At 45.5% G+C, this 20965-nt stretch overlaps 1 protein-coding gene across 1 annotated transcript in view; it reads right to left on the bottom strand.

Moving 5' to 3' along the window:
• The window catches only part of SDK1 (sidekick cell adhesion molecule 1), a 982297-nt gene that overhangs the window by 238563 nt on the left and 722769 nt on the right, over positions 1–20965 (bottom strand). The window contains exons 15-17 of the mRNA XM_017533779.2: positions 7215–7362; positions 6122–6262; positions 358–539 (exon numbers count right to left, since the gene is read on the bottom strand). Coding sequence (XP_017389268.1) covers positions 358–539; positions 6122–6262; positions 7215–7362 — 471 coding nt within the window. The remainder of the gene's footprint in view (positions 1–357; positions 540–6121; positions 6263–7214; positions 7363–20965) is intronic.

Below are 20965 nucleotides of genomic sequence, written 5' to 3' on the forward strand. Positions count from 1 at the left end.
TCGCACAGAACTCCATGGTCGGCTTTCCTGCAAAAACCTATGATCATTCCATTTAGAAAAATCCAGCTCCACAGACTTTTCAAGAATAGATGCACCCACTAACGGGTGTGTACCGAAACGTCCTTTCCTTAGTCACTGAAAAAAGCAGCTGGAATATTATTTGTCTCCCATCTACGGTACTGCTTTAGTTGAGGAGTAGCTGGAGAGATCCCATTAAATATGTGATGAATTTTCTTCTAAACACTCCCTGGGGGACGGAATTCTCTGTTTTTCTTTCTAACGCACTCCAGTCCAACTTTGCAAATCCCACTCCCAGGCAAAGATTCCGCCAGCTCGTGGTTTTAGAGACAAGCTTACCTCCTTGCAAGGTGTACTCGGTGACCGCCCTGCTGAAGACGCCCAGGCCGGCCCCGTTGTACGCTGCCACCTGTATCTCGTACTGTGTCCAGATGATCAGGTCCGTCACCAGGCAGTAGTTCACCTCTGGGCTGGTGATGTTCCGCTGCTGGTACTCTCCAGGAAGTCCGGCCAGGCGGTACCTGCCATGAAGGAAGCCCGTCATGGTAAAGAGATAACTGGACCCTGAAACTGCGTTTACCTGCAGCTATTCTGCAGGGTTAGGGGGAAATGGAAGTAAATAAACAACAGCAGAGCTGAGAGGTCAGCCTTAAACAATACCATTTCCTAACTCGACGATTTTTAAAAGTGTGCTCTAATCTCACAGTGATTATAAGCTCAAGGCAAAATGGAACTGACATTTCAACTGCATTATGGTTAAGAAAAAATTATAACTTTTTACTTGGAACTCGCTTGGAGACCACAGTGATTTAGTACCAAAAGTTCCAGACATGATTTCCGTTGGGGAGCTGCTGTAAATCAGTTTGGGAAACATTTTCCTCTTGTGAATCTGAAATGTGGGGAGACTTCCAGAAGCAGGCAGTGCACAGCCTCATGGTCTCCAGGGATGGAGCTCCATTTACGAATTGCAGGTGTGTCCAAGTGTATCCCAGAATTGGAATGAGTGGCTTTGAAAAGGTGTTGAAACTTCCAAAATACCAGTCCAATGCTAAGGATGACAAATTGCTTTGTGGAAGACCTCTGTGGTTGCTTGTGTAGTACGTTCTTAGGTGGAAATTTGAAGTTGTGTTTATGAAAAACATAATGTACACAACTCAGGACTTAGAATGTACAAATTAGGAAATTGCTGTGTGTACTGTGAGAAGATTTTCACAGTATTCTTTTGATGAGCAAATGTTTCTCCATGATTCAGTCTATAGAAGTTAATGCATTGAGGCTGGGTGCAGTGATGGCTCATGCCTGTAATCCCAGCACTTTAGAAGGCAGAGGCGGATGGAACATGTGGTCAGGAGATCAAGACCGTCTTGGCTAACACGGTGAAACCCCGTCTCTACTTAAAAATTAGCCAGACATGGTGGCACACGCCTCTAGTCCCAGCTACTCAGCAGGCTGAGGCAGGAGAATCGCTTGAACCAGGAGGTGGAGGTTGCGGTAATGGCGCCATTGCACTCCAGCCTGGGCAACAGAGCAAGATTCCATCTCAAAAAAAGAAAAGAAGAAAAGAAGGAAGAACAAAGAAGAAGAATAAGAAGGAGGAGGAGGAGGAGGAGGAGGAGGAGGAGCAATAGTAGTAGTAGTAGTTGTTCATGCACTGAACCGACTCAGGTAATTTACTGAACTTTCATGAATCAGCCCCACTGGGTAAAGCGAAGAGCATGCCCAGTAGGAGTGACTGCCCCATCATCCTGCAGCTTCCAAAAGCCTCTAATTTCTACCCTGAAAGTGGCTCCTGCCTCACAGTCCCACACTTGAGTGGCAGCAAATCTGTTGGCTTTTCATGGTGTGTGAAAATCTTCAGGGTCCTCCAGGACACTGAGCTCTGAGTTCTGTGGCTCTGTGGATTCCATGTCCATTACCTGGGTGGTCCCAGGGGGGCAGGGCACCTGAGCACAAAGGCAAAGGATCTGAGACAGACACGCAGGGACAGGAACATCAGTAAGGCTGTTGATGTCGGAGCGAAAAGGAAACCTAGAAATTCAGGCCTTAAAATGTAAAACAACTTTCCCAAGAGAAGGATGGCTTGAAAATGAAGTGAGGAAATAGAGAAATGGTCATACAAGGTTCTTCATGAAAATCAGGAGTTTCTGAGAGCATTCTCTTGTCCCCTCTTGCTGCAGGCCATTTGCAGTTGTGGGGCCTGTTTGATAGGAAACAAATAATCAAAAGCAGATGGCTCTTGAAGAGCAAGAATGTACTTGGTCTTCTTCTGTCTCTTGCCTGAAAGGAGCAAGTGGCTCCTTGGCTCACCTAGTGGGAGACTCAGGGAAGGGACAGTGTTATTCTGTGATGGGCAAAAATGAAAGTCAGGCTGGGCATGGTAGTTCACACCTGTAATCCCAGCACTTTGGGAGGCCAAGGCGGGCAGACCACGAGGTCAGGAGTTCGATACCAGCCTGGCTAACATGGTGAAACCCTGTCTCTACTAAAAATAAAAAAAAATTAGTCTCGTGTGGTGGTGCACGCCTATAATCCCAGCTACTCAGGACCTGAGGCAGGAGAATCGTTTGAATCCAGGAGGCAGAGGTTGTGGTGACCAGAGATCAAGCCACTGTACTGCAGCCTGGGTGACAGAGCAAGACTCTGTCTCAAAAAAAAAAAAAAAGTGAAAAGTAAAAGTCAAGTTATCAAACCACATTGTTGCTTTATAGTGTGTCCACCTCTGACTCCTTTATTGAACGACCTGCTCCAAGCAAGTACATGTGCAATTCCCAGGGGGTGTTCAGATCATTTATGTAGCATGATGGTCCTCAAGTCAGTGGCCCTCAGAGAGAGAGCCTTGGCATGGATTCACCTATGTGACGGACATTTCCATTTACATTCACCATCTACAAAACATAAACTCTTAAAATAAATGGCACTGAGACAGTTAGATAGCCATTTGGGAAAAGGTAGAAACTGGCTCCGTGCCTACACCATGCACCTGAGTAGCCTGGGCATACTGGCACCAAGCACCATCCGTAATCAATACCACAGAATGAGCATGGCCCTTAAGAAGAATTCCTCCTGTGGACCCAATGCTACACAACACACATTCCAGGGAAGAACAGAGGAGCCAGCATCAGAAGACTTTGCTCAACAGCCACTGAGGAGCTGGGTGGTCTTGGGAAAATTCCAAACTTCTCCAAGCCTTGGTTACCGCCTCTTTAAGGTGGGAATGATAATAGCATTTCCATGCTTATTGCAACAGTCAAAGGAGACAATGAATGTAAAAGATATGAAGGTGTAAAGCACTCCCTAAATATTTTTTTTAAACACCACTCTTCTATTGAGAAGCATGGACAAGATAATTATGAGTTATAAGGAACTACGCCTGCATAAGCCACCCATCTTCTCTGGGGCCCACTCTTTATACCACTGTGAAAAGCAAACTGCAGAATTCACATCTTCAAAAGAGCCTATGCTCCCCTCCGGAACAGGCATGCTGGCCCATTCTTACCAGTGGCACCGGGTGCTTTTGTAATAGTCACAGGATGTCTAAGAAGGTCACAATTAATAATGGAAGTGCAGGGCAGCCTCCTCTTACTGGTAGGATATGTTGCCCAGGAGACCATCTCAGCCAGAACAAGATGATTTTTTATATGGAAATAAACATGAGAATGTTTTTAAAGGACATAACCCCTATGCTCCTCTCAAAGAAACACCCTGCCTATTATTATAAATATTTTATTACTGCACACGCATCCTAACTACTTCTTATGGCTGGAGCCACGAAAGTGATTTATTTCTCTTTGCTTTCCTAGCATTGTGCCTCAGATCTGACAGAGAGACTGTGCCCTGGAGGATACACACTCGCAGAGAGCTGATGTGCAGACCAGAGGATAATGTGGAAATGTTTCCAAGCAAATTCATTTTGGCATGGCTCTTTAATTTCTGAAAACTTTGATATTCACAGGCTTAGGGTAGTGTACCCTCATTTTCGGGCTCTCAGGATTTAAGCCCCTGCAAATACAGATGCCCTCATCTCCAGCACCCAATTCTACTGACCCCATCACAGAAGATCCTTTTAACACTAGTAATCCCCAAAACAGAGAAATGTGTAGTCTGCGACACAGCCTCGTAACATCAGAGAGATTTTATTATTAAACTCTGTGCCCTGAGCCTGCTTCTGTGGGATGACTTTTAAAGTCTTTACTTGGCAGCTTCAGCCTAAGGAAACTTTTCCTGCCTGGGCTGAAGAGAGGCGATAGGCCCTTGCGGCTGAGTAGAGAGGGCGGCTAATTATTCTCATTAGTCGAGGGGTGCAGAATGAAGGTAACGGCTAAGGCAGGGGCCGGAGTATCAGTGCCACAGGAGCCCTTGGCCACAGGCAGCAGGAAGCATGGGGCTGTTTTCCAGAGAGGAGAAGGTCAAGCAATTAGGAACTGTCTCAGGGGATCAACAGGAACCAGAGCCTGCGGCCCCCACCTCGGGGGAACAGAACTGCAGGCTCCTCTTGGCCTTCTTTGAAATGAGGAAGGACAGTTGGAGCCTCAAGACAAAAGGGGCCTTGCTATTGATTGGAGCTCTCTGTGTACCCCTGGGCATGGCCCATTTAAACCACTTCAGGTGGGTCACGGTCTGGCTTACATTTAGAAGAGAATCCCTGCACTGGAGGAAAAACTTGAAAGCTGTGGCAAATTGGTTTTGACAGGCAGATATTCAAGGCATATAGAAAAACACATATTAAATGATGAATGGATGACTATACAAATATATATAGGGAAGGCGTTGCCCTTCATATGCAAGGATAATGGAGTTGAAGATGCAACATTTCACAATTTCTTACGTTTATCTAAGAAATTAAATTTGTCTACTTAAGACCTTTGTTAGCCACTATTTACTGATCACACACTTAGAACAAGCCCAGGATGGGAATAATGGATACCCACCGTGCTTGTCCCAATAACAGTGGTAAAATTAACAAATACATCCACAGTACTGCAATCTATTAGAAGAGATTTAACAATCATCATGGAATTCTGCTTTACTTTTTCTTTACTTGTATCAACAGGCCATTGCAATTATCACGGTCAGTGCAATTTTTAAATTAGCAGTAGTTTTGGCAGGGGAGATTTCTTCTCTCAAACACAGAAAGCTCTGATGCAATGTCCCCAGTATTCCTAGAAGCCCAACTGTCATTTATAAAGCAAAGATAGCACAGTGGCCACCCTTCAGCCACACCTGGCCTGCAGAAGTGCGCATTAGCCCTGCGCTTTGCTTCCAGATATATTGATTTTATTTCCAACATCTAAAAGTTGTGAGGTTTCAGGTAGAAAGCTAGATTTTTGGATTTCTGGAAATACTAGATTTGGCAATAGTGAGCAACATATCAGCATGGTGACAACTGGCTAACAATTACATCAAATTAATTATTCTTAGTTTAAAATTACTGTATTGAACAACACATGCCCCTGGTTGAAAACTTAAATGGAATCAAAAGACTCACAATGAGGCTGGGCGCGGTGGCTCACACCTGCAATCTCAGCACTTTGGGAGGCTGAGGCGGACGGATCACCTGAGGTTAGAAGTTTGACACCAGCCTGGCCAACATGGTAAAACTGTCTCTACTAAAAACACAAACATTAGCCAGGTGTGGTGGTGCATGCCTGTAATCCCAGCTACTCCAGAGGCTGAAGCAGGAGAATCACTTGAACCTGGGAGGCAGATGTTGCAGTGAGCCAAGGTCATGCCACTGCACTCTAGCCTAAGTGGCAAGAGTGAAACTCTATTTCAAAAAAAGTAAAAAAACACAAAGCCTCACAATGAATAATATACCTGGCTTCCAACCCATAGTACCCCATCATTCTCCTAACAAAATGCTACCCAGACACCAGTTTTGTGTGTGTTCTTCATGGTTAGATATGCACAGAATGTCTGTGCAAGGCTGCCCACATTGGCCTGTGTACTCCAGTTTGCCACAGTCTCTACCGCTCCCTAAAGTCTCACACCTGGACTGATTCTTTGGTTCCTGTTTGGCTTTCATAGACATTAGGGTTTGCAACCTCAGTGAATCGATGCTTGGCTCTAATGGTGGCCTAAAGATGGCCAGTCACTGGCTACTTGCCTGAGGATGTATCCACGCAGCACCCCGTTGTGCTCTGTTTCTGGGGGCGGCTGCCACTGGACCATAATGGACTGGTTGGTGCGCCCACTGGCTACTATATTTTTGGGGGGAGCACTGGGTGGTTCTTCAGGTAGCATCAATCTAAAAATAAAAGACAGACCAGAAATAGATGGGGTCCATTTGCATTTCATCTATCTTGCTGAATCTTGAGCCTGACTATTCATGAGAATCGGGTTTCGAGAAAAGCAAAACACATCACTGATGAACCTGAAAGGACATGAGAAACAGTTACAACAAATCAACATAATAGAAAATCAGTTAACCAAGCAATGGGAAAGGCACGAAGGCGACTTTGTTCCATGTGAATAACCCCAGCACCTGAGCTCTTTGGAAAGAATGCAAGCCTGAATGTGTACACTCGTGGGCCTGCCATCTCAGACTCCTCCCAAATTGTTTCCTTCAGTTCTTTCAACATTTCTCATCTCAAACTCCCACATTTTGAAAAAAAATCATTTAGAGCTCAGCTGTTCTACAAGTCAAGCCCACTGAAAGCTCAGGTTGGTTGGGGAGGGTGTGCTGACACGTGATGAAGCCATTTTCCCATGTCACCTCCGAATAAGCTTTTTCAGAGGCAGCCCTCGCAGGGATGGCAGAGCAAGACCACTCAGGAATACGACACCTCTGCAGAGACAGCGGAGTCTTTCCCTTACAGCACCCCACTAGGTGTTCACTTGCCAAGACTGTGGCGCCAGCTTCCACCCGGCAGTGGGGTAGCAAAGGACATGGAAAATGTGTAAGCTCTTAGTTTCCTGTATAGAGAGGGCTGTGCTGTGAAGAGTGATTTACGTAGGCACAGCCAGATTGCCACAGGAAAAATCTGAGAAACCTGCCTCACAGCAATGAAGGAAGGCCCAGCTAAGCCTACATGGGACTGTGTTTCCCTCTTTGTGACAGGCTTTTGGGCTCACATTTTGGCCAGCCTCCCTGAGGGAGGCCGTCGGATTTCTGTGTTCAATTCCTCCACCTAATGTGATGCTGCTGTTTGGCGTTCAGGCCCCGGCTGTTCCATGCCCCTGGGGTGGGATTCACGCACCTGCTTGTCTCAGCGCTGTACTGGCCCCTGCCCACTTCATTCACTGCGCATATCCGGAATTGATAGGTACGAGCCGGAGTCAGGCCGCTCACGGTAACGCCTGTCATCTCGGGGCCAACGTTTGACAGATGCACTTTCCACGGAGAGTCTGAAAGAGTGAAGAAAATGAATTCAAGCCCACAGAAGTGCGTGTTTGAATAATAAGAGGTGAGTGCAAAGGCCTTCTCAGGAAATATCTCATTTGCTTAGCAGGCCGGCTCTAGGAGAAAGAATGTTTATCCCATTTAGCAGATGTGGACACTGATGCTCCGGCCCTGTGGCTAGTAACAAGCAAGCCAGAAAGGAAACTTACCCCATGCTGCTATCAACGAGCAAAGGGATTTTTTTGTGTGTGCAACCTGCATATGACGGTTAAAAGGAACCAGAATATCCCTAATTCCTGTGTTCAGTATGTAAGGGGAGAAAGTTCTCTGTCGGCTCACATGGTTGGGCAGATTGCAGATTTGTCTCCCAGAAAAGGATGCCGCACATGTCACTGAATGATAAATAAAAACTATATTCATTAACATTTTAATAAAAGAGGAAATGAGCATGATAAAGACAGATGGGCTGTGTATTTCACAGCCCATCTGCGTGGCAGGCCCATTACGCCACCACACCCCTGAGTGGTTTTGGCTGGAGAAGAGACGTAATGAAATTCACAGTGAGTTTAGAATATCTTCCCACCCAGCTTTCCAGCAGGTGTGGAAGAGCAACTATGCCAGCCAAATGCACTTTCTCCAGCAAGGCTTCCGAGGGTTCTGATGGAGATCCTATACCTGTGTGATTTTTTGCAGAGTTTAAACATGCGTTTCAGCCCCGTCAACTTGTAGAGTGATGCCCTGGAATGAACAAGGTCTGGCAGTGACTTCTAGCATCCGCCATTGGTTCTCATCCTGAATTTGGAGGATGCCTGAACGGAATTTTCAGGTTATTAGTGAAGTAAAACCTGGGTGGAGGAAATTCTCCTGGAAATCGAGCTGTCTTGTTGACCTGAAGTGGTGCTAAGTCCCTTTCGCCCACATTACAGATGGTCAGAAAGAGGTGGCACATGCTTTCTGCCATGGTGCTGGGCTGGGCAGAGCCTGCAGACAGCACCAGCTGCACGTCAACATCCACACATAAAATCTCAGCCGCTTGTCCAAAAACCCACAGCCTGAACCACGGGAATTCGCAAGTCTGTGCTACGAGTTCATCAGAAATGCACTCTGGCTCCTTTCAGATCACTAGCAGTGGCCATAAATTGCTCTAAAATGAAAATGAGAGTCTCAAAGGCAACTTTTGTTGCCTCACACAGAGATGTCTATCACTAATTCAGAATCTGCTCACTGGATTCCTTAACAGAAAGTTAAGCTGCTCTGAAGCATGACGCCAGTTGGCTATGAAGATGGAATCTTTCTAATTATTTCAAATAAAGCTGCTTCCAAAAACGGCTTTCTGGGAATGCAGTCTTTGCCACCAGCTGGGCATTTCAATGTTCTTGGCTTCTGATTTCCAGTGACATGGATAATGGGCAGCTGAATAGGATCCCCTCTCTGTGTGTCTCCTTTAAAAACAAAATGTGTGCATTCCCAGTTACCTACAGAATAACTCACAGCAACTTGTCTTGTCTCTCTGGGAGCCTAAAACCCTTCTATTTGCATCACTCAGCTCAGGGTGATCTTGTTTCCCTTAGAGAATACAGCCATTTGTCAATGTGGAAGATGAAAGGCCCTTCCCCGCATCAGGGCAAGCGGACTTGGTTGGTTGGAAGCAGGGCCCCTTCCTGCCAAGTCCAGCTTCCATGAAAATATTGTTCTCATTCTGAAGATAACTGGTTGGAGAAGAAGGAAGCACGGAGCCCACCGCTGACTATGAGCTCTCCCACTTACGGGTATTCAATTTTGTTTGAACTTCTGTAAAAACAGTGGACAATTCAGAACCACAATGGTACTGCATCTCATACCCACTAGGGTGGGTACTATTAAAAAAAAAAAAGCTCAAACAGAAAATAACAGGTGTTGGGGAGGATGTGGAGAAATTCTACCCCATTGCACTGTTGTTTCGAATGTAAAATGGTGTAGCTGCTACAGATAACAGTATGGGAGTTCCTCCAAAAATGAAGACAGAATTACCATATGATCCAGCAATTCTGCTTCTGAGTATACACCCAATGGAATGAAAAGGAGGGGTTCGAAGAGCTATTTGCACACCTGTGTTCACAGCAGCTTTATTCACAGTAGTCAACAGGTAGAAGCAACCCAACTGCCCGCCGCCGATGGTTGAATGGGTAAACAAAATGTGGTCTGCCCATAAAATGCCTGCTACTCAGCTTTTTAAAGGAAGGACATTCGGACACATGACACCACATGGATGAACCTTGAGGACATTATACTAAGCGAAATAAGTAACAAAAAGGTGCATACTGTATGATTCCACTTATATGAGGCATCTAGAATAGTCAAATTCACAGAGGCAGAAAGTAGGAGGAGATGGGGAAGGAGAAATGGGGAGTTATTTTTGGTGGTGCAGAAGTTTTGCCACATGAAAGAGTTCTAGAGAAGGATGGTGGTAATGATTTTACCATAACGTGAATATGTTTAATGCCACTGAACTGTGCACTTATAAATGGCGAACAGGGGGAGTTTTTTATGTGTGTTTTACTACAATTAAAAATTAAAACAAATGATGAAAAGATGGGGGGATAACATATAACCCCCAAGACTCCCTGAGTATGAAATAACATACATTGAAAGCATCTAGCTGTAAGCTTGGCCCAAGGTGCTGGATAGCTCCGCCTCCCTAGATCCAAGCTCCACCCTCCCTACCCAGCTCTGCCCTGGAGGCTCCTGCCCTGAGGCTTCCCGTAGATAAAGGGAGCAAATTTAAGGCTCTTCCTTCCTCACTGGGAGGCTGCCTGGGGCTACCTGGGTCCTTCATCCAAAGGGTACTCCTCTTTTCCAAGTGGGCACCCTATGCAATCTCTCCTTCTGGGGTTCTGCATCTGTCTTGGGCTCTTTAACCTAAGGGTGAAATCAGCTCTGAGGCTCGCAGCCCCGGGTAACAGTGGTTCCCTTCCACCCACACCTCTGCAAACATTCCCCTTCTAAAACTTCCTCCTCGATTGCTCTCATTCAGGAGTGCCATCTTTCCCTGCAGGAACCTTGACTAATACTGGACTCAGTAAAGCTCTTCTTCCACCGCTTTCTTCCTTCAGATGTCACAGTGTCTGGAAGTGAACCATTCACCTGCTCGGTCAGGCACAATGAACAAACGTAGTTTCAGACAGAGACAGTCAGAAGGACAACAGTTGTAACCAGGTGACTGAGGCGATTAATCAGACCATAGGAGAGGATACTGCCTTCCTGCCCTTGGCCCCATCCCGCCAGCCCGGCCCTGCCTGATCCTGGCTGTCTGTTCACTCAGAGTGTAAACAGCTCCTGAAAGTCCATAACCCCAGCCTCGGTTATGTCCAGAGTCTGCTGCCCGGTTTGATTTGACAACAGGGCCTATTAATCTCCTCTGCACCTCCCGGCTCTGCTCAGTCCTGCTGCAACTATAGGATTCTTTATTTCTTCTTTTTCCTCTCCCACTAGAAGATAAAAGGTCTGGCAGGAAGAGAAGTTAAATTGAAAACTAATACAAATGAACCCGATCCATCTCTGGGCACCTTGATTTGCACAAAAAAAAAAAAAAAAAATTGGTTTGGGAAAGATTTGCTCATTCACAAGCTCTGGAAGTGCAAGCTTGCTGAGAATTGTTAAAATTTAAATAGCAAGTCTGTTCCTGACAATCAATAAGCAACATCCCTTTAAAAGGGTCCTCCCCCAGCCCGTCCTCACAGAGGAAGGCCACAGGTGCTTGTCTTGGAGGTTCAGGGGTAGAAGACTTTTGATAAAGGAAACCATCCCATAAAAGTTTAATACCTGTTTTCTTCCCCTTCAGGGACTCTCTGACCTAGAAGACTGAGGGATTGTACACTTCCCCAGCCAGGCTCCGTTCTACAGAGGGCATCACTACACTTTTGTTTTCTTAGCAGTAAGGCCCAGAATCTTGAGGAATTAATCACTACCCCACTTCAGCTGTTGAGTAAAAAGCAGGTTGTTTCCAATTTTTGAAAATGTTCCGGAAGTTTTTTCCCGATACAAAAGAGCATTACCATTTTCTCAACTAAAGGTATCTAAAGAAAGAAAATGTTTTCTAAAAGAAGATTTTTCTTTCTTTTTTTTTTGGTGGGGTAGGGGGAAGGACAGGGACCCGTTTTGTCGCCCAGGCTGGAGTGCGGTGGTGTGATCTCGGCTTACTGCAACCTCCACCTCATGGGTTCAAGCGATTCTCCTGCCTCAGTCTTGTCCCATTCCACCCCTCCCCTCACAACCAGCATTCTACCCCCCAGTCTGGGGCCACAGGTGTGCGCCGCCATGCCCAGCTAATTTTTGTATTTTTTGTAGAGACAGGATTTCACCATGTTGCTCAGGCTTGTCTTGAACACCTGGACTCAAGCAATCTGTCTGCCCTGGCCTCCCAAAGTGTTGAGATTACAGGAGTGAATCACCATGCCCAGCCAGAAGATTTTCCTTAATTGCCAAAAGCATCGTTATATGATTAATACATAGCATTTTGATGGCAGTTTGCAGCCTGGAAGTGCTTTCAGGTCTGAAGCCACAGAAACCCACTTGGGGAGGATTTTGGCTCCAGGAAATCAAGACTCAGGGAAGTTTAAATAACTTCTGACCTTCACAGGTGGTAGCTACCTAGAGTGGCTTTATTTCAACATTACCAGAAGTAGGGCGGCTGGTCTCATGTGCCTCCTTGGGTTCCACAGCAGGAAGTACCCGCAGTATCCAAGAAGTATTCACACACACAGTCGCATAAGAAATGAAACCAATCAGAAATGGAGGGCAGCTCAAATCCAGTCTCCAAGCAATAAAGAAGGTGCAGGAACCAATTAAATACCAAAAATCCTCATCTGGGACCTGGGAGCTTCTCTAGGACAACTGTCATGGTTTCTGCCCAGTCAGGAATCAGGGAGGGTGGTCGAAGTTTTTTGGATTAAGAGACACAAGACACAACCAATACAATGAATGGACCTCGTATGGATCCTGATTCAAGTGTAAAAGGACCTTTTTTTTTTTTTTAAGACATCTAGGGAAAATTAAATATAAACTGAATAGCAGGTGATATTAAGGAATGCTATTAATTTTGTTAGGTGTAATCAACTTTGTGAGTGGCTTACTGATTACATAGGGATGAAATGACATAATTTTTGGAATTTCCTTTAAAACGCTCTAGCAAAAGAAAAGTGAGGACCCAATGAAATAAATATGGTTGAAATGTTATTGGTTGTTGAAGCTACATTTTTGTGTTTATTTAGTACTTTTAATAATAAAAAGTTTTTAGAAAGTGACTATTTTTGTCACCGTATTGCCAGCATGGCTCATTTTATAACTGTTATGATTGTCTATTTTGGCAGGTGAAAAATGTAATTTGGCTGATGCTTCACTTTGCATTTTTAAATGAATGAGAATGAACATGCTTTCATTAAAACAAGGATAGTACCCCCAGGTTACAAGATTAAGTGGAAAAATTAGTTGCAAATTTATTATTTTTCTAATTCTAATTCTACTACTGTTTTGGTTACAACAGTCTGCATATTGAATCTCCTGAAATAGAAGTATTAGCGTATAATAATAATGATTATCTATTTAAAGAGTTATTTACTGGAAAAGCTCCCTTGGGATCTATTTCATTCCCTGTTTGGTCCTCAGCAACTAGAAGAGTGCCTGACACACAGTAGGAGTTTAATATATATTTATAGAACAAAAGCACCCACTCTGTTGGAGCTACTGTCAATGCCTGTATGTGTTGTACATGGTCAACCTTCACAGTAGCCTTGAGGGAGAGACAATGATCTTCATTTCCACATGAGAAATGGATGGAGTGAAGGCTCACGGTGTCTCCACTCACCATTAATGCTCCCTGTGCAAACGCCACCGTGGTTTTTCCACGTCTCACTGGTGCCTTGGATTTAAAGCTGGGAAGTTACAGGCTTGGCCACAGAGATGAAGGAGAAGATGAGCTTGTCTTGGAGCAACGCCTGCAAGGGCCCTCGCCATGGAACTGAGAGGGGAGGCCTTGTGCCACTCAGAGACTCCCTTCCACCACACCAGAGTGTCTCTCTAGGCACTGAGTATAAGCAGGCTGAATTCCTTAGGGTGGCACTGCACACTCAAGGCAGGTATTGCTGAGAGGCTAACCCTAGGCACAGATCAAGTTAAATTCCTCATGTCTGGAAGGTCTATCGAGCATCAACAGTGATGAGTCATGTTGACAGGGTCCACCCATGATGTGATATGATGAGAATGGTACTTTACCTCCCTGGTCTTCTTCCCAAAGCCCCATAACCCTGGTCTGGTTAAGAGAAGAACATCAGACAAATCCTGACTGAGTGATGCTCTACAAAACAGATCCTGGATGGGATCCTGCAGCAGAGCAGGAATGACGTCATCAGGGAGAGACTGCGGAGCTTGGAAGGGAGCAGGGACTGCTAAGGTGTCACTGTGAGCTCACTGACTGTGACAAATGTACCATACTAGTGTCACAGGGGAAACTGGGGTGGGGGGTCCATTCTTTGCAACAATTCTATAAACCCCAAACTGCTCTAAAATACAAAGTTTAGTAAGAAAAAAGAAAGACCTATCATGAATGGTTGGTCCAGAGCCAGGCAGGGGAGAGGCGAGTGAGGAGGCCCTGTGTGGAACCTGCAGTGGAAGGTCATGTGTTTTGCAAGAGAAGAGCAGATTCGTGTGTGTGTGTGTGTGTGTTATGGTATATGTATATAATATATATATATATAGTATATGTACGTTATATATACCATAAACCATAATATAAGTTCACTTAAAATTTTTGCAAAATAGAGTATGAGAAGGAAATGAAATGAAACAAGCATAGGTCCATATTGCGGTTCTTGTTTTTTAAACTATTCTCATAGTTGCTCAATGCTTTGGGTAATTACTTTCATGTTTTTGGAGACTCTGACCTGTATCTCAGTGTTCAGCTCAGTGAATTACTGAGATTAGTTTGGTGGAAGGAATGACATTTCCTCCTCTACATTAAAGTGCCCTTAAATTACTGTTGTCACATGAACAGAAATAACACAGTTTAAAAGCCCAGACAACAAAGAACTTCAGCCTCCATGCAGTTAAACTGCTTGGGGTGAGGCTTCAGAATCCACTCACCCCTCCAGGCTGGAGCCCAGGCTCAGAGACGGGCACAGCCAGGGCTAAGAAAAAGCTTCTCTTGGTCTAGTCAGAGCTCATCTGGGCACTAAGAGAGGAGTATAGACAATAACTAGTTATGCTAAGGTTATATAAAAAGTTTTCTGCAGGATTCTAGTTAAAAACTATTACAATGACAAAAGGAACACAATTTTTAGTGGCACTGTAGAATTCCAAGCTTAAGCTGGTAAATACCTTTGTAGAGTAGACTATACTCCTGTAAGGAGACTGCTAGGGCCCCTGGATGAACGCAACTCTATCAAGTCATGAAACATATCTAAGACAAACACAGTTTGAAAAGAAGATAGTGAAACAGACCTGTTCATGGCAACCCTGGAAGATAAGATGAAGGCCACAGGAGTGACAGGGATAAACCACTAAGGATGCCTGAGAAAGAAAGGGGCTTAGGCCAGACAAAGACTTCATAGAACAGGGGGAAGAAAGAGTAGGAAGTAGATGGATATTTCCTACCTGAAACAAGACACCAAAGAGCGGACAGTATGAATACATTTTGATATCCTTCCTTTTGGGAAAGCTTTCTCTGTTGTATATGCCTTTAGAGAAACCATAAAGATCTGCAAGGTCAGGATTAAAATGCACCAAGTTTTTGCCTTAAAAGTTAAGGACTAAAGAGCTGAGATATTTAGAAACACATGAAACCCCCAGCTAAGGGACACAGCCAAAACGATCCCAGAACAGGCTTTGAGGCTATAGACTGTTCACATCCAGGGCACTATGGCCTCCAGATCCTCAGGTCAAGACACCAAAGGTGGCTCATTGAGGCCAAACTTTGGCCTGAACCCAAGGGGAGAGATATGCTCACCGGGAGGTATGGGCCGATGTGCTGGAAAAGCCATTGCCTCCAGAGAAGGGGAAGGAGGTTGGAAATGGTGACTGGACACATTCGGAAGCTTAGGGAACTTGGCCTTGGGTGGGAGATCCATTCTGATGGTAGCAAACCCATGTGACAGGCTGGAGATGGTGAGCAGGCAGTGGGTGGAGCAGGGGGCCCTCGCTGGATGGAAGCTGGCCTGGCCTCTGTGAGCTCAAGCTATGACAGCCCTGCTGTATTCTTCACTGCACGGTCACCACAGGCTCACTTGTGCAGGAAGTTACACCATCACGTGGGACAGCCTAGGCCAGAGGTTTCCAGAAGGTGAGGAAAAACTAAGGATGTGGAAGCCACCCTGGGCTCTCTGACCTCACCTCATTTTGCCTGAGGGCATGAAGCTAAGGGGAAGTGAACTCAGAAGCAGACCTCAGACCCTGTGGGCTCCCAACATAGCCATGGTTCCCCACTTCATAAACACCTGTAACAGATACTGTCTCCCCAGATATGCATTTATTAAATGGGGACAAATGCGACGCATGCGAGGCTTTATATGCAAAAGCCCAAAGAAAGACGAGCTAAAATATGAAATACTCTCCAACAAGTCTGAGGCCATTAGAAAATGCCTGTGTGAGGTGTGTTTCAAAGACAGCATTAAAGTGATTTGAAGCATGAAGAACAAAGTCTCTTTGCCATTTTGGCAAGCAAAACAGCACAAAGCCCATCAGCTTTTAAGTCCATAATAGCAACAGGGGATGGAGATGCTTAACAGATTGTGGAGTGACAGCCAGGAGCAGCTTTCATGGAGAGTGGGGTGGAGACAGCCAATGGGTTCCCTACATGAAAAGGCACCTGTGGCAGAGACAGAACCAACCGAGCCACACAGCTCAGAGACTCTCTTTGTGGAGGAAGAACCCCTCCCCCAAAGGTTTGGGAGAGGCACTGGGCCTCGGAGAACGTGATCCAAAAGCTAGTCTAGGACCAGCAGCTGACAAAGCCAAGCTGTGCTTCAGGAATCGGAGGTGGAGAGGCACGAAAAAAGCAGCAGACCACTGTGGGCAACAGAACGTTCCATGCTGGAGAAGGGACAAGCTGCCTGGAGGATACTGCAATCTGAACCAAAAACATCTCAGAATCAGTATGGTCCAGTCAAGCTCATGGATGCTCTTCCCAGACCAGTGTGCCTCAGCGGGACTCCTGCTTCCAGGTCAGGCCTGGGGTTCTAGGTCCCTTCCCAGGGAAACCCCATCAGCAATTTGGGAATGACCACCTCCCTGCTCCAGGCTCTCGGCCTCCTGCTCACCTCCACTCCCTGAGCCTCACACAACAGCTCCCTGTAGGCCACTGCCAGGTTAATCTTGCTAAAAACTTGCTTTCACACCCTCTTCCCTAGCTCCCAGCTTTGTGCAGCTCTGTTGTATAAGACTCGGGTCTGGCATCATTTGGCCCCTCTCTGTTCCTTGAAGGAGTCCCTTTTCAGCGAGGAACGATGCGTGCTAGGCTGTTAGCAGTACTCCCTCATGGTAGGGGGAGATAAGAACTCTTCTTTATACGCTGTGTACTATTTCTCCAGCTTTGATGAGCGTGTATTACTTTGTACTTAAAAATACATTATTATTTAGAAAATGGTTTTTTAAAAAGCAGTCCATTTCAGCCTCCAGCTTCTCCTGCTCAAAGATCCTTCTGCTCTTACCAATTCATTCACTGGGAGATTTCCTGAACTCCCGTTTTGCCGCCCTGCATCCAAGCCTCAGAGTCCTTGGCCACTGTCTCCTCAAAGGCACCAGGGCATCTGAATCCTGTCCATCCCAACATTCTGCTCAAGGCCCGCCTTGAAGGGCCTCCATGTCCATGCCTGCCCACAGGGAACCCCCCTTACCTGAGGGTCCTGATTCCCAGTTCCACTTTTCCTGGCAAGTGAGCACATACTACCCCACACCCCCTCATGCGTTCTTCGATTTGTGATTTAATTTTGCGAGTGTTCTTTGCCTCGCAAATTGACCTCATGCTCTTCCAGGTATTTCCTGGTGTCTAATACTGTCAGGCGGGAGTGGATGCGGATGCATGATTCGCAGACTTGCCTGAAGCTACTGTGCTCTGTACTCAAGGGAATGGTGAGAGAGAAAATAAAGGAGAGAAAGAAGGTCGATCGCTCCTTTCACATGAGCCTGCTCTTAAAGGAGGGTCACATGATACATATGTGTGCGTGTGTGTGTGTGTGTGTGTGTGTGTGTTTGGGGAGAGATCTCTGGTTTTTTTGTTTGTTTTTTGAGATGGAGTTTCACTCTTGTTGCCCAGGCTGGAATGCAATGATGTGATCTTGGCTCACCGTAATCTCTGTCTCCTGGGGTTCAAGTGATTCTCCTGCCTCAGCCTCCCAAGTAGCTGGGATTATAGACATATGCCACCATGCCCTGCTAAGTTTGTAATTTTAGTAGAGATCGGGTTTCTCCATGTTGGCCAGGCTTGTCTTGAACTCCCGACCTCAGGTGATCCACCTGCCTCGGCCTCCCAAAGTGTCGGAATTACATGCATGAGCCACTGTGCCTGGCCTCATATCTCCTGTTTTTAAAGAGAGCTTAAGGATCTTCTAAAGTAAAAATCTGCATAAAAATGGGTGATACATGAAATAAATATAAACAAAAACAAATTCAAACTCATAAGGGAGAAAAATGCAAAGAGATGTTCTAAGGAGATGGAATGACTTAGGTACTTCAGTTAGGCACTCAGGGTAGCTTTGGGCTTCCTGGCAGCCAAGGCATAAAGGGGCACATGGATGGCAGACTTGCAAAAGGAAGTGCCCATGTTCATCCAGAGAAACAAGTATTCCCTAGGCAGAGGAGGCACCAACTGTGTAGAACTTCACGTGGAAGACAGTGAGTGATGCAGAAGATACAGAGGTGTCGTTCCTCCTGCACATTGCTAGAAAACATGAAGATATGGGATGAACTCCTAATTCATAGAAAGCAGTGTTGCTTTCTGAGTTAAGGAAAAGTACATTATTTCAGGTTTGAGTCTTGGGAACCCTGAGTCATAGATGAAGACCACATACCTCAGAGCACCAGCTCTGAAACCTGTCCTGGGGGCAGGGCCTTGGGAGTTCATGCCAGAGCCTGAAGCTTATTCATATACTGAATTCTCTCATATAAATGTAGGGATATTTCTAAATGTCATATTTTGTTATTTTAAGACTACTTTGCTTAGAAATAAAAAATTTCCCTACATAATTTTTTTAAAAAATCCAAGAAGTAGGAATGGAAGGAATGTATTACACGATAAACAAAACTGTTCATTCAGGTCAGTATCCTGTTCATTTTGATGACAGGAGCCAGCTGTTCTAGAGAGCCTGCTGTTGCCATCATGCCAGCTGCCGCAGTGAGGAGCTGCCGGGGCTGCACGCTCCAGGAAGCCAGCAGGAGCAGAGGACCCCTGGGAGCTCTGCCTCTTCCGAGGTGGGGTAGTAGCTCCCTAGGTGCCCCTGCAGCTGCCCAAACTATGGCTGCAGATCTGGGCCTCCCACTCCACGAAGCAGGCAGGAGCCCTGCCTGCCCAAGTCGTGGCCACTGATCTGAGCCTCCTTGTGCTCTTAGGGGGCTGGAAGCAGGAAGGATCCCTGCCCTCTTGGGCACAGCTGCCGCTGCCAAAATCCGTGGCTGCAGACGCAGGTATTCTTGCACTCTCTGGGGCCCAGGAAGGCCCCCCTACCCTTGCAGGCTCGGAAGTGCCTGCTTTCACTACCCGGCTTCTCCCTGCTGTTGGCACTGCTCTGATCTGGGAGCAAAGTCAGGGCGAGCATGAGTGCCATGAATGGCAGTAAGAGGTAGACAGATTCCTGGGCAGAAGAAGGCAGGTCTCCGATGAGGCCCTACCTTCTGACCACTGAGGACCTGAAGTCTGGGGGCAGGGCTGCCAGTACCCCTGAATGGAGTGGGAACTTGTGTTGCCTTTTCTGGGCCCACTCACGGTTACCCAGCGACCAATCGGCACGCACTTTCTCCCCTCTTAAGACCATAAAAACCCTGGGCTCAGCCAGAGCTGAGCGGACGGGCGACAGGAGGACCAGCTGTAAAGGGGAGCTACCCTCCCTGCTGGGAGCTGCAGACATCGGAACAACCTCCCCAGGGCCTCCTCTCTACTGAGAGCTGCAGACGCTAGGACAAAAAGCTGCAGAGAGAAGCTACTACCCTCTCCAGGGCCTTCTCTCTTCTGAGAGCTAAACACTTGGGATGACCTGCCGGCAGAGAGGAGTCGCTCACTCCAGGCCTCCTCTCTGCTGAGAGCTGGAGAGGCGATGGGACGACCTTCCTACAGAGAGCAGCTACCCACTGAGGATCTCCTCTGGGCTGTCCTGACACTCAGTAAAGCTCCTCTTCATCTTGCTCACCCTCCTTTTGTCTGTGTACCTCATTCTTTCTGGATGCAGGACAAGAACTCAGACAAAAGTGCCACCAGCCAGAGGTTTCCGGCTAGAAAAGAGACACCCCAAAGATCCCATAACAATTCTCTATATGTTCAAAAACAGGCAAAACTAATCTATGGTGACAGAGGTCAGAAGAAGAGGTTAGACTGACTGGAAAGGCCACACAGAACCTTCTGGCATATTGTAAATGACTTGAATTTTGTTTGAGGTGTGGGCTGTATGGTTGTATATATTTGTCAAAACCCCCTTAAGATCTCTGCAATTTTTTTATATTCAATTATATCTCAATAAAAAACAATCAATATAACACATAACAGTAAAATCCCAGTAGACATCCCATTGAGATCAGGAAAAAAACAAGAGACACTGCTATGCCAATTATTTAAAATTATTCCGACCAACTCAATGAGATAGGAAAAACAAAAAGAAAACAATACTTTTTTTATTATTTGGAAAAGATACAATTGTCTGTCTTGAAAGCAAAGAAGAGCAATGGAAAAATCATTAGAATAATAAAAGAATATGGAATGTGGCTGAATGGAAAATCAATACCCAAACATCAGTTTTCCTATGTTCTGACAATAACTAATTAGAAGATGAAATGGGGAAAAAATTCCTATTCACAGTAGCAATGAGACAAAATCTTAGGACAACTTCGACAAAAACAAGTATAGAGCCTTTGGTTATAAACTTGCAAACCTCACTAAACAGCTGAATAAATAGGGACACATATTATTTTATGGATGGAAAAACAGAATTACTAAGAAGTCGCTTCTCATAAAACAATTCATAGGTTTAACATGATTAAAACTTCAATGGGACTACTTTAGAAACAAAATAATTCCAGTTTTTTTCTGGAAGAATAAATTATGACAAGTAATAACAAAATTCTGAAAAGCTGAAGAGACTTGCTTTATCAGTTATTAAAACACATTCTGGAAGTAAAGCAATGAAAATACTATAAAACTGGCAGAAAAAGATATAATGAATCAGTGGAACTAAATAATCCACAAGCAGAGCAGATTTTTGTATAAACGAGTCCTCTGAATATACAAAGAAGAAAACACCATAAATAAATGGATTATTCAATAAATCATGTTGGGAAAATGGATCATCTGAAAGAAAGGAAAAGTCAAATACTGGAGTATAGAACACACTTAAATTCCAGAAAAATTAAAGAGTTAAATACATTAAAAACTAAACC

This window comes from Cebus imitator, unplaced genomic scaffold, assembly GCF_001604975.1.
Source record: "Cebus imitator isolate Cc_AM_T3 unplaced genomic scaffold, Cebus_imitator-1.0 Scaffold82, whole genome shotgun sequence".
NCBI lineage: Eukaryota > Metazoa > Chordata > Mammalia > Primates > Cebidae > Cebus > Cebus imitator.